We start from the raw sequence: 13566 nt of genomic DNA on the forward strand, positions 1-13566 counted from the left end.
CAGAGCCCATTGCCCAGCCCAGAGTGAAGCATTCACCACCCTGCAGAGCCCATCGCCCAGCCCTTCCCAGCCTGCTTTTATTAGCCTGGATGGGCAAGGATCAAGAAGACAGGTGGTTGGTTTCACGCGTCCAAGCAGCCTGTCCACATCCTAGGGGTAATGGATTGAAATTGATTCCATGCAACTTGACCTGACAGGGCTCTAGCACTCTCCCGCCCCAGCCCTGCTCCCACGGTGGTGTCTAGCTCCTTCCAAACATGAGCAACTTTATCTGTCAAAAACTTTGCAAAATCCTAACAAAACCAATAAAATATGGGAGGAGGAGGAGGATTTCAACAAATCTTTGGAGCCAATGAAGCAACGAAATCTATGCCAGAAGACTGAAACCAGAAAGAGGAAAAGGCTGGAAATTATAATCTACATCACACCCAGCAATTGCACAATGAAATTTCAAATTGTCAAAACCAGGCATATTTTCCTCTGACAAGCACTTAAGAGTGGTGCTTTGTTGGAGGAGAAGAAGAAAAAAAATCACATTTCTAAAACTGATTTTCCTGAGGTCTGGAAACCATCAAACCCTCCTGCTCTGAAAGCCAAGGCTTGTTGTCACACATCCTCCTTGCCGCATCAGAATTGCAACAGCCTCCCTTTTCTAGATTATTATAATTTATTAAATTTATTGTTTTTTTATTTTATATAAGTAACTCAAAATGGCTTACAACAATAAATAAATACTGCACTCATGAAAAACAAAATCTAAAACATCTTCACATTTTTAAAAACTGGATTGAAATGCAAACACACCTGCACAAAAAGCCAGAGGCCTGACAAAAGTCTGCTGCCACCGGCAGTCTTCCTGGGGAGAGAATACCACAAGTGGGGTGCCACCACTGAAAAGGCCTCGTTCTCATGTTACCACCCTCCAGAACCCTTGCAGAGGAGGAACATGAAGGAGGGCCTCAGATGATGACTGCAGGGTTTGGGTCAGTTCATATGGAGAGAGGCAGTCCTTGGGGTATTTGGGTCCTGAGCTGTTTAAGGCTTTATAAGTCACACCCAGCACTCTGAACTGGAAACTAATTGGTAACCAGGGCAGTCGGGGCAAGCTGGCGTTATGTAACCATCATGGGCAACCCCGAAGCAGAGAGAGGATGTGTTAGGCCATCACCAACAGCCAAGACTCTGAAGGGTCTATAGTTCAATCCACACTGCACCACACATACACAACATGAAGGCAAAATCCTGGCAAGCAACCCTTCTGTGGAAGGCGACTCTGACGGAAGTCACATGTCAACTGTGGATGGAGCCTAACGCTGGCAGTGGGTGTGCCCAGAGACAAAAAAAAAAAAAGCACTGTGTCCAACCCCTTCCTTCTCTCTCCCCACCCCCTTGTATAGATCACTCTTGCTGGAGTCCTGATCACTTGCAGGGAGCTTCTGGAATCAGGCCCAGGGCACAGTTGAGCAGAGGTCCGCCAGCTGCCAACCCCCCTGCTTTACAGTAGGAATCTTGCATAGAAACGCCAACTTACTGGACCAGGTGCCTGATGATCATTTCTAGCATCTCTCGGTTTTTGTCAGGGAGTTTATAGACAAGGGAATGGATCGCCCCCAGCCTATAATCCAGGTTGTCAGACTCTAGGAAGGAAAAAATAATCAGATTTTCAGTTTGAGGTAAATACACAGAGGCTTCGCTTCTGGTGCAAACAGCAGCTGCTGTGTGTGTGTTTAAGCAGGACACGTCAATTGGTGGAGTTACATTGTCTCTCCTCACTTCGAGATTGTGATTCAGGATCCCCCAGGGTTGCTGCTTTCAAAACAAAAAGCGTGAGAACTAACTCAATCTTTTAGCGTAGCAGCATCTACTGACATCAGGCAGGCGCCACCTGTTAAAACATTTTTATTTTGGCAACTCTACCTAGATGTTTACAAAGCTGGGGTGAGTTCTAATCTGTTTTTCGTCTTTTCACATTTTGGGAAGTCTTAAAATTATTGTTGTTGAATTTATTATTTTTTTACTTCTACCCGTTGAAATTTTCTTATTGGTAATTTTACTATTTTATCTTTTTTGTAAACTGTTTTGAGGTGTGTTTAGGGGGGAGGAACCCAAGTAGTGTATAAATTGTATTAAATAATAATAAATATTAACTGTAACAAGCAACAGCTGCCCTTGGCTGCGATGAAAATCAGTGGCACAATACGATTTTGCTAAAATGTTGCTGAGGGCAGGGAGGATTTCGTGCAGAAATAAGTGGAACTCAAAATACAAGCAGTTTCTTATTTAGACACAGCTCATAGCATTTGAAAAAGAACTGGGAAGAACAGAGAAGTCAGAGACAGCTAAAAGAGGGAATTGTTGATGGTCCGGGTTAAGTTTTCAATATAGTTTCCCCCTCCTTGTCTGTTTAGCCTGGAAGAGACTGAGGGGTGAGAAGAGAACCATCTTCAAATATCTGAAGGGCTGTCCCATGGAAGATGGAACAAGCTTGGATTGATGGAGCTAGCTTGAATCCAAGGCTGGATTCAAACCAATGGATTCAAATGGAAATTTTGACTAAACATCAGGAAGAACTTTCTGACTGCAAGAGTCATTTCAACGGTGGAACGGTCTCCCTTGGAAGGTGGTGGACTCTCTTTCCTTGGATGTTTTTAAGCAGAGGTTAAGTGGCCACCTGTCAGAGTTTCTTTAGCTATGATTCCAGCAACTCCAGGGGCTGGACTGGATGAGCGTTGTGATACCTTTCCAAAGCCCCATTTCTACCACCTCACCATTTAAACTAGAAGAATCCTTCACTCTTATGCATGCATTTTCCCATGCAGCTCTGAGTCTCCACATAAACACCATGCTCTCCAGCTGTTTTGGACTACAACTCCTATCAGGCACAGCCACATAACGCTAGGTTGATGGGCGTTGTAGTCTAAAACTGGTGGTTAGAAGGATTGATTGATTGACTGAAACTGTCCTCTCCCAGGGTCCTGGCTCTGTCCCAAAGCACCTTCGCAGCCAAGGTGCAGAGGTCGGAGCCTCCTTGCTGAGTGATGAAAGGCCTCCAAGATGCCTCTGCGATTGGCCACTGTTGAGCCAAGGAGAATTTTCTGACAGTAAGAGCTGTTTTGCAATGGAACAGACTCCCGTGAGAGGTAGTGGAGGTTTTTAAGCTGTATGATCTAGCCGAGATTCTTGCATTGCAGGGGGTTGGACTAGATGACTCTTTGGGTCCCTTCCAACTCTACAATTCTATGATTCCATGCTATTTTGTCTGTATGGCAGCATGGGGCTCACGTTACATGTCAACTGGGGGGGGGGGGGAGTGCAGATTCTCCTTGGCTAGACATCTCTCTGTCCTTCAATCAAGCCCAGAGCTCCAAGCCATTGATCTCCACTTGCCCCAGCTCAGCACAGAATGCAACCTTTCACCACCTGTGGCAAGTCTGTGCTGCATCACACCTCTGCTCCAGATCAGCTGGGCTCTTGTGAGCCCAATGATAGAGATTGACCCTAAGATAGTACAGTGCGAAGCTTAATTTTTGCAAATTTCTTCAGTGAGGGGTTTTTTAAAATATGTTCTTGGGTGTGAGGGATTACAACCTGCTATTAATTGGATAACATTTAGCTTGTTAAGTTTACGTTTAATGAAGAAGCACATAAACCGCTTTCAGAAAACCAAGGAATTTGAATTTTACCTTCTGCAAATGTCAGGCGATGATAATTAATTAATTAATTAACAAATATTAATATTACTTTGCAAGTACTTGGCAATCATTTTTAATGATCGCTATGTGATTTTACACACATTTTACTGGCCAAGCAAAGATAAATTGTATTAATTCAACCCGTGGGACAGGATGCGAGAGGATAAGTTGTGGATGCTCTCTTGCACTTTCTTTAAGGAAGCCTGTGCTTCAAGCTAGCTTGCAAACCCGCGAAAGCACTCACAGAGAAACAGGGAGAGGAGGTTGGATGTTGAAAACGGGAAGCACCAGGGAGCTCATTACAGCCAGCAGGAGTTCAATCAAGATGACCAGATTCTTGATTTATCCACTCATTTAATTAAATTGTTGTCCGGGCCTAGTAATACAATACTGTGCAAATTTGGACTGTCGACCTAATTGAAAGGTTTCAGAGTTAATTAACCATGCTGCTTTGATTGTCCATGGAACAATCAATTAAAAGGGGGGGGGGGGACATTGGCCATGACGTCCTCAAGTGAGATTTGCTGTTCTTGCCCTAGATCAGTGGTTCTCAAAGTGGGTAGTACTGCAAGGGGCAAGGGGGCAGCAGGGGAAGCACCGGAGGTCTATTGACTATTAGACGTTGAAAAGCAGGTAACACGGGATCAAGTCCATCAATTTTGATGAATTAAACTCAATAGTTTTAATTCGATTTTGGATACACGTGCAATGAACTGTTACTGTTTCAAATTTTATTGCATTATTATCTTCCTTAGTAGGCATACACAATACTAAAAAGAAATTGGGGGGGCAGTTGGGAGGAGGAGGAAATAATCCATTTTTGGAGGTAAGTAGTAGGACCTGCCTTGGTTTGTATGAGAGGAGAGAAGGCACATGTCCCTGTTTTCTATGTGCTATCACCTCCTTTACAGAACATGAGAAAGTGGTTCTTCCTAGGCGCTTAGCACAGATCTAACATTCCAGAGAATAGAACCTTGTCCTCATCAGGCAAAGAAGCTCACACCCTCCAGAAAACTACTCTTAATAGCAGCTCACCACCACCCTGCTCCCAGGCACTTACTGGCAGCTAAGATCAATTCTTTGTGAAGCTTATACGTCATGACAGGTTCAGAGAGATTCCTGTGGTGGGGGGAAGAAAGAGAGAGTGCAATGCATAAGTTCCATAGGAAACAGGGAGGCACAGCTGTGCTCTGCTCAATCTGGAACAATTTGTATGTTGCTGTTGTTTTAAAAAAACTCAATAAATTCCATCAAGACCACTCTATGTCCAAGGTCCTGGTGATATGAGTTGAAGTTTCCTTGTTTCATGGACAGGGACACAGCTCAGTGGAAGAGCTCCTGTTCTGAATGCAGAAGGACCTTGGTCACTTCCTCAGCTTCAGGTGAGCATAGCTGCAGTGGTGTAGCATGGGGGGTGCAGGGGGGGCCCGGCCGCACCGGGCGCAACATCTGGGGGGGGGCGCTCGCCGCCTCCGGAGTCGCCGAAGAGCCTCGGGCGCAGGCTGTAGCAGAGCCCCATGTCTCGCGGAACCGACGAGCTGGCAGCGGCTCTCAGCGCTCGCCGCGGTCCCCGCGCATCAGGGCCGCGGAGGGCGCGCCAGGCAGCCCCTCCTCACAGCCCCGCCGCCGCCACCGCTGCTGCAGCTGCTGGGCCATGTTGCATTTTCCTCACCTCTCTGCCCTCCTCCTCCTCCGGGCAAGCGGCGTCGTTTGGGCGGCAGCGCCAGCGGCAACTCGCCTCAGATCACCTGACACGGACCCGCCGCCGCCGCCGTGGCTACCTTACCGTAAATACCCCAGCCCAGGCAGCAGCAAGAAGAAGCTGGCAGCGGCGGCAGGTTAGGGGTTAGGGGGCGCAAATTACTTGCCTTGCCCCGGGTTAGGGGGCGCATATTACTTGCCTTGCCCCGGGTGCTGACAACCCACGCTACGCTGCTGCATAGCTGGGAAAGATTTCCACAGACACCTTGAGTGGAGAGAATTGGGCAAATGGAGCAGCCATCTAAGGCAGTACTCACAGGATAAGACAAGTGCAGTGAAACACAGGAAAGCTGTTTTTAACCAGCTCCATGCCCTCTGTCCACCCACTCTGTGCAGATCAGCTAGATAAAGGTCAGATATTTAGAAAGCAGAAACTGAGAAAGAAGAACCTACCTGAGGTAGAACTTCAATGAGCTTGTAATTGTCTTGATGTCCCAGTCACTATTTTGGAAGTCCACATCCCCTGGGCACTTTGGGTCTGGAGAGAGGAAAAGAGAAGAGGCAAAAAAAATATAAAAGGTTTAGAAAACAGACCAGGAAACCACCGATTGTAACTTCTTGTTCTGTGAAGGGAAGCAATTAAAACATTTCAGCCTCAACAGTCTGAGAAAACCACAGTGTTACACCACCTTCCCCTGGCGTTCCACTTGAAATTTGCTCTCCTTGTTATTTTCATTTTATTGTTCCCAATGACAACCCCAAATGGAATCCTTTTTGGTATTGAAAGAAGGCCAAGGGGGAAGCACAGAGAATATCCAGCGCATGGTCCCCGTGATGAGATTCATCCAAGCGACCACAACATTTTTGTGGAAGGGCAAAATACTATATTTAATGGAGAAAGTGGCACCCCCAAATTTCCACTGGGGATGGGGGGAAGAATGGCTCAAAAGTGTGAGCAGCGGAGCTACCTGGGGCTCTCCAAAGGACAGGTGCATCTCTCCACTTCCACCACCCTGGGTTATTTAGTTACTTACTTATTTATAAATATTTAGATCCCACCATATCACAATAATATATCAGGGCAGTTTACAAGAGTAAAAATAAGATAGAAACATACAACGGAAGCATCAGAAGTTAAAAGGAAAGAAGTTAAAAACAAATGCTGGTAACCCAATGTGAAAGGATGTATACTTCATTGCCTTCATTGTTGTTGGCTTCAGTCTCTCCTCCAAGACGAGGGAAGAGTTTTCTTGATTGTTGGTCCAAAGGCTTTGTTCAAGCCTTCATATATTTGGTGAGTACTGCCGCTGTCAGCAGTGAGTTGAACGCTCCAAGGCAGCTTTAGTAAGTAGTCGTTGGCACATTGTCTGGCAACCCACTGGGTATCACTTTCTCAGTGTAGAAAGCGTCTTTCAACAGGGTAGTCCACTGTGTTTTGCAGCAATAATAAGGCTCCGTGTCTTTTATGCCGGCCTCAAACCAGTCGTGGATCTGTTGTTCTCTTTGATTGCCTATGTCGTAGGTTGCCTCTTTGATGCAGCTCCACCTAGCTTTGATGCTGTCAGCTCAGTAGAGCTTGTTCAATGGAATCAGAGAAACATTCACAAAGTTCAGGTATGACTGTTCTGACAGTGTTGATTTGAGGCCACACTTTCTGCTTGTATCTTATGCCAATCAGGTTGAGCTTATAACTCGTAACTGCTGCCTCCTGTATTGCTTTTGCTGCATTTGCAGCACCAAAGTCACCTCTCTGGGGTGCAAGCCTGTGCAGTGTGTATGGAGGTCCTGGGCTGCCCAGACAACAAGACCCCCTGATGTGGTCCAAAGGAAAGGAAAGCAATACATTTGGCACCAGGAGTTCAGTCACCTAAGAGACTCCACTCTGGATACTGCACACAGCTGGTGGAATAGAAGTTTTCAGCAGGTGGTTAAAAAGTTGAAGCAGAAGGTACCTGCTGAATCTCCAGTGGCAGAGAGTTCCACAGGACTGGGCCCATGACGCTAAAAGCTTGGCTTCTCACTGTCATCAAATGAGCCTCGCCAACTTGGTGACCAACCAACGATGTTCCTCCAGATGATCTCAGTGATCAAACTGGGATACTATAAGGTTCAGGTGAAGTTTACCCTGGACCTAGGTTGTTCAGGGCTTTGTAAATCAATGCAACCTGGTTCGGTAGTAGATGGGCAGTGCAGTGCAGTGCAGCTGTTTTAACAATGGTGTCGCATGCCCTCAGCCAGAAGCTCCCATCAGCAATCTGGTTGCAGTGCTCTGCACCAGCTGGAGCTTCTGAAGCAGGCCCAAGAGAAGCAGGCCCAAGAGCAGTCCTACACAAAGTGCATTGCAGTAATCCAGTCTGGGGGTTCCCAGTGGCCACACTAGAATTTGCACCTAGAATTTCTAATCCATTGCAGCTCTATGTTTTGTTAGTGTCAAGTGGGATTGATGGTGCCAGAAGCAGCAGCAGTAGCAAACTGGACAACCAAACCAAAGCACATTTAACAAACCCCAGCAGGGTCTCTTGATAGAAAGCACACGGAGCTATTTGCCCAGAGGAAAGGCAGGAGGACTATTAACAGCCATCAAACACACTTTGTCCCATGTAATTAATCATCGGAGAGTGTGACCCTGCCTTGTACAACTCAAGACTCTACAGGAATCCAATATAACAACGGCAAGGGAGAGCACAGCCAAGTGTTTTGAAACACACACAAAAAGGGCAGCCAAGGAAGTAGGGCTCTTACAGGAATCAGCAGGCACTTTGCTGATTGGCAATAAAAAGGACCTGCTCAGAAAGTGACGGGGAGCCAGGAGATTTATTTCTTAGAAAGTGTCGATATTAACACCATCATAGCAGCCAGCTGGCCCTGACTCCAAACAACCACCTGGCTTCCACAATGATGTAGTGGGAAAGAGTTGGCAGACCAAGTCCCCTCCAGCCTTCATGCAAAGCCACCCACTAAGATCTTGAAAGAGTGGTGCCATGATTTACTTTTTCTAAGCCCAAGCCCTCCTCACAGTGTAAGAGCCTGCTGGATCAGGCCAACAACCCATCCGGGCTAGGTTCCTGTGCTCACTGTGGCCAAATGGTCCCTATTGACCCAAGAATCCAGATAGACTGCCTCTGGGCCTGGAGGTTCCATAAGAGCATCAGAAGAGCCCAGCTACTGGACCAGGCCAATGGCCTATCTAGTCTAGCCTCCTGTTCTCACAGTGACCAATCGGGGACCCCAATCGGAGACCCACAACCAGGGTATGAGCACAAGAGCACTCTGCCATCCTATGGTTTCCACCAATTAATATTCAGACACTTTACTCAGTCTGGCTTTGGAGAAAGAGCATTGCCTCCTTTTCCTCTACAAATTGGTCAAATCCTCTTTTAAAGCCGTCCAAGTTGGTAGCCATCACTGCTTCACGTGGGAGCAAGTTCCACTGTTTACCTATGTGCTACATCAAGAAGTACATAATTGTATCTGACCTGAATCCTACAATGTTCAGGTTCATTGGATGTCAAATTGGGCAATGATATCCAGGAAAGGTGTCTGAACACAACAAAGACCTGGCAGACAGACGAGACACTTTCCAAAATCTCCAGCAGATTATTTGCTGGGCGTGTAAATCAAAATAACCTGCATCAATCTCTGTAAATGTATCCACCTCTGCTTCTTAACCTCTGTTGTTTTCCTGCTGTTGATTCTACCATTATTACAGTTGTGATATGTGCATCTTCATTATATCAATTCCCACTCTAACGTACATTTATCTATTGTTATGTATGCTTTCATTCTTACTGACATTTTTCAAAACATTTTATCCTCTTAGAAATATTCACATTTCCACAAACTCCCTCCTCCTGCTGTCCTGCCCCTAGTTGCTGGCATCTGTCTGTCTTGGGAGACCATGCAGGAATGTGCCTTTGGGGATGAAGTTAAACTGTTGGAAGGTTGCAGCGTCTGCTGTGGCTCTAGAGACTGATACAGGAGAGACATGTTTTGTTGCAGCTGAGGCAGATGAAGGTGTCCAGTTGTGCTGCTGCAGAGGCAACATGGCATTTTTCTCTCTGTGCTCCTCCCAGTGGTCATTCCTCCTCTGGTCACTGCTGTAGTTATACCACCTGACAGTCTGTCTCCAGGCACTGCGGTTGTCTGCAAGGGACTCCCACACAGCAGGGTTGATGTTGCCCGCCTTCATTTGCAAACATCTTTGTAACGCAGAGTTGGTCTGCTTAAGGGCCTGGTGCCTGAAGCCAGCTCCCCATGGAGCACGTCCTTGGGGGTCCTGCCATCTTCCATTCTGTGGACATGACCAAGCCAGCACAGATATTGCTGAGACAAGAGTGCGAACCTGCTGGGAATGTGGGTTTGGGAGAACGCATCTTTGTTTGAGACTCTATCCTGCCATGTGATGCCCAAAATCTTCCTGACGTAGCACATGTGGAAGGTGTTGAGGCATCGCGCTTGGCGGTTGTAAGTTGCCCATGATTCACTTCCATAAAGCAGCGTGCTCAACGCGCAAGCCTGGTAGACCTTCATCTAGGTATTGGTCATTAGCATCACATTCTCCAATACCCTTTTGGAGAGATGAGCCATTGTCAGAGCTGCCTTGCCAATACGCTTGTCCAGCTCAGCATCGATGGAGAGGCTGCTGGTTATGGTAGAACCCAGGTAGACAATGAGGGAGGAGTTGAGGTGAAATTTCAGCACTCTTGTTGGAATTCTGTCCCATCCTGAGAATTTACCACATGCCTGATAGTTCACAGAATCATAGAGTTGGAAGGGACTCAGAGGGTCATCTAATCCAACCCCCTGCAATGCAGGAATCTCAACTCAAGCATCCATGACAGATGGCCATCCAACCTCTGCTTAAAAACCTCCAATAAGAGAGAGTCCATGGCGTTCCTCAGCTTGTCAAGGGAGGGAGGGACATCTAGGTCTTCCAAGGCAGGCAGAGTCTGGATGCTGTCAACTGCTGTGTCAGCGACCATGTTTTCCTGTGAGCTGAGGTCTGTGACAATTTCTCTTGACAAGGTGACGGTTTCCTGACAGCTAGCCTAAAGGCTTTCTTCATGCCCCACTTAAGATTAATTTACCGTATTTTTCGCTCCATGAGACACACTTTTTTCCTCCTAAAAAGTAAGGGGAAATGTATGTACGTTTTATGGAGCAATTGCAGGCTGCGCAGCTATCGCTGAAGGGGCTCCGTTTCTCCTCCCGCTTTGCTGGAGAGGCGCTGTGCAGAGAGGGAGAGCTGCGCAGCGCCCCTTGTCTAATCCCCTTTTGAAGTCACCCAAGCTAATAGCTGTCGCTCAGTCTTGTAGCAAGTTCTGTCTTTTAACCATACATTGTCTGTCCTGATCTCCTACCTAGCAACTTCCTTGGATGTGTGTGGGGTGGGGTGGGGGTGATATAAATATCTTCAAGGTTCAGGATACCCTGATGAAACCCTTTGGTTGTTTATTAAATAGTTTAGTACAACATTTGATTCAGAATATTTTTTTTCTTGTTTTCCTCCTCTAAAAACTAGGTGTGTCTTATGGTCGGGTACGTCTTGTAGAGCGAAAAATACAGTAAGTTGAGCAGCAATTGAAACTTTAATAACCTGACTCTTAACTCATTCCACATAGCTCTAATTCTGATAACTGGTTGTCCCTTTTTTCCTGGGGTGAAGGGAGTGTGCAAACTGCAAATAGTTTTTGTGTTTTTGCTTTTTTACATGCTACTGGTTTTCTACCATTAAAAAAAAAGAATACCTTGAAACATTAGCCTATTATCTGCAAGCCATACCTGCTCTGAAATATAGTAATGTAAGAGCATAAGAAGAGCCAGCTGGATCAGGCCAATGGCCTATCTAACCCAGCATCCTGTTCTTACAGTGGCCGAATGGGAAACCACCAAGCAAGCTTCGAGCACAAGAGCAGTCTCCTCTCCTGATGTTTCCAACAGCTGGGATTCAGAAGCATTGCTGCCCCCAAATGCAGAGTAAACATCAACAGCCACTCTCCTCCATGGGTTAGTCTAATCCTCCTTTAAAGCCATCCAAATTGGTAGACATCATTGTTTCCTTGCAGAACTCTCAGGTTTGAGCTTGCATCCAGAACCTTCAGATTTCCTTATTTAAAGCCCCTCTGTCTTATTTTCTGACTTCTGAAAGCTTGCTGCTCTCTGAATTCCAACAGTTTCAACTACAGTTTCTCTAAAAGCCCCACCAGCCATTTATTTTTTCACCCTCTTCCAAAATGTCAGTATCTTGCTCTCTGTGTGCACATGCCTTTATCAGGTTTGATGGCCTGCTTTCTTCCTAACAGCCTTGTGGGAAGCCTTGTGTCGTTCTGCAAGCTTTATTTCTCCCCTTGGTCTCAAGAAAATCAACTCTCTTGCTCAATCTACAGCTGCCCTTTCTCCCAAAACCTACAGCAGTTGTAAACCATTAGCTGCATCCCCACCCCAACTCCCCATTTGTACTTTTCAAGTATTCTGAACTTGACCAAACTCCCCCTTTTGCATTTCTCCATTTTTTTTGGTGCTCCACGAAGCACCTCCTACCCCTGAACTGTGCCAGATGGGCTATAGGAACAACTGTTCAAAATGGATGCCTGAGTTTGGATTTGTGTGTGTGTGTGTGTGTGTGTGTGTGTGTGTGTGTGTGTGTGTGTTTAATATAGAGATCATAAGCTTTGGGCAGTCTTGCTTTGAGTGTTTCTAAGCCACTCTGGAAGCCTTTTTGACTGAAGTGGAGGGTACCAAATGCATCCTTTCTCTCTTTCAGTCTCTCTCTGTTCCAAAGATTGTAGGCTGAACATTTATCCCTCTGCACATTCAGACCAAACATGAATACAGGCATAATTCAAAGCAATCTCTCTTCTTCCCTTTCCAAATTTGGTCAGGTTATGATTGAGCCACCTTACAGCTGAAGAGGTCTGTAGTGTCTTGGGGAATGCCAATGAAACACAAGATCCGAAAGAGTCCTCTGACTAGCAGATCAACAGGGAGAAGAGATAAGACTGCATGGGAAAGACTCTGGAGAGGAGAAGTCCTAGTGGGCACTGGGCAGGCAGGGACCTTCAGCCCTTGCAAATGCTTCATCGGGGCAAGACCTCCTAGAAAGAGTTGCTGAGACCACCGGGCTGGAGCTGTGGATTGTTTCATTGAATAAAGAGTTAACTTCACTGGCCTCGGATGATTTATTGTTCCATTGCTGAACTACTCTTGGGAGCAGCCACTGAGAAGGCCCTCTCCTGTTCCCCCACAAAGCAGGCCTGTGAGGGTGGCCAGACTGACAGAAGGGCCTTCCTTGAAGATCTCAAAACCCAGGCAGGTTCATATGGGATGCTACAAGATTCAAGACGACTGTAACAGATTGGAGAACTGGGCCCAGAATAACACAGTGAATTTCCAAAAGAACAAAGGTAAGCTTCTGCACTTAGGTAGAAATAACCTGCTGCACAAATGTAAGATGTGAATACCTGTCTTGGCAGTAGGGCATGTGAAAGAATCTAGGGGTTTTAGTAGACCACAAGCTTAATGTGAGTCAACAGTGTGATGCAGCAACAAAAAAGAGCTAATGCTATTCTAGGCTGCATCAACAGAAGTCTGGTTGACATCTGAAGACATCTGAAGGCAGCCCTGTTTGGGGAAGTTTTTAATGACTGATGTGTTAATGTATTTTTAATCTTTTGTTGGAAGCCGCCCAGAGTGGCTGGGGAAACCCAACCAGATGGGCGGGTATAAATAATAAATTTATTTTATTGTTGTTGTTATTTAATTATTATTAATAATAATGATGATGTCCAGATCAAGGGAAGTCATAGTATTGCTCTATTCTACCTTGGTCAGACCACACCTGGAGTATGATATTGACAAGTTGGATCGGAACTTGGCATGACTGCAATGAGGGCTAGAGCTGATTACCCCTGCCTAAACTATTTGAAAAGACTGAGCTCCTACCAGATGAGAGACTGTGTTAAAAGAACTGGAAGATACTAACTGCTTGGAAGGTGGTATCCAGCACTGCCTAGCCCACTGCCACTTACAGGAGCTGCAAGCGTCTTTGAGCAGGGACAAGAGACATATATGGAACTGGCTCTATAGGAACGAAGTGGGGAGAGACTCGCAGTCAATTATTTCCTCCAAATGTTTGCCACAGTATCCACTTATTAAAACGGCACAATTCTGTCCG

General features: G+C 46.2%; 1 protein-coding gene across 4 annotated transcripts in view; it reads right to left on the minus strand.

The window, feature by feature from the left end:
- The window catches only part of OPHN1 (oligophrenin 1), a 115000-nt gene that overhangs the window by 35656 nt on the left and 65778 nt on the right, over positions 1 to 13566 (minus strand). For all 4 annotated transcript variants that reach the window (XM_077922733.1, XM_077922732.1, XM_077922736.1 and 1 more), the window contains 3 exons: positions 5847 to 5931; positions 4753 to 4811; positions 1532 to 1637 (listed from right to left, as the gene is read on the minus strand). In XM_077922733.1, coding sequence (XP_077778859.1) covers positions 1532 to 1637; positions 4753 to 4811; positions 5847 to 5931 — 250 coding nt within the window. The remainder of the gene's footprint in view (positions 1 to 1531; positions 1638 to 4752; positions 4812 to 5846; positions 5932 to 13566) is intronic.

This window comes from Podarcis muralis, chromosome Z (genome assembly GCF_964188315.1).
Source record: "Podarcis muralis chromosome Z, rPodMur119.hap1.1, whole genome shotgun sequence".
Lineage (NCBI taxonomy): Eukaryota > Metazoa > Chordata > Lepidosauria > Squamata > Lacertidae > Podarcis > Podarcis muralis.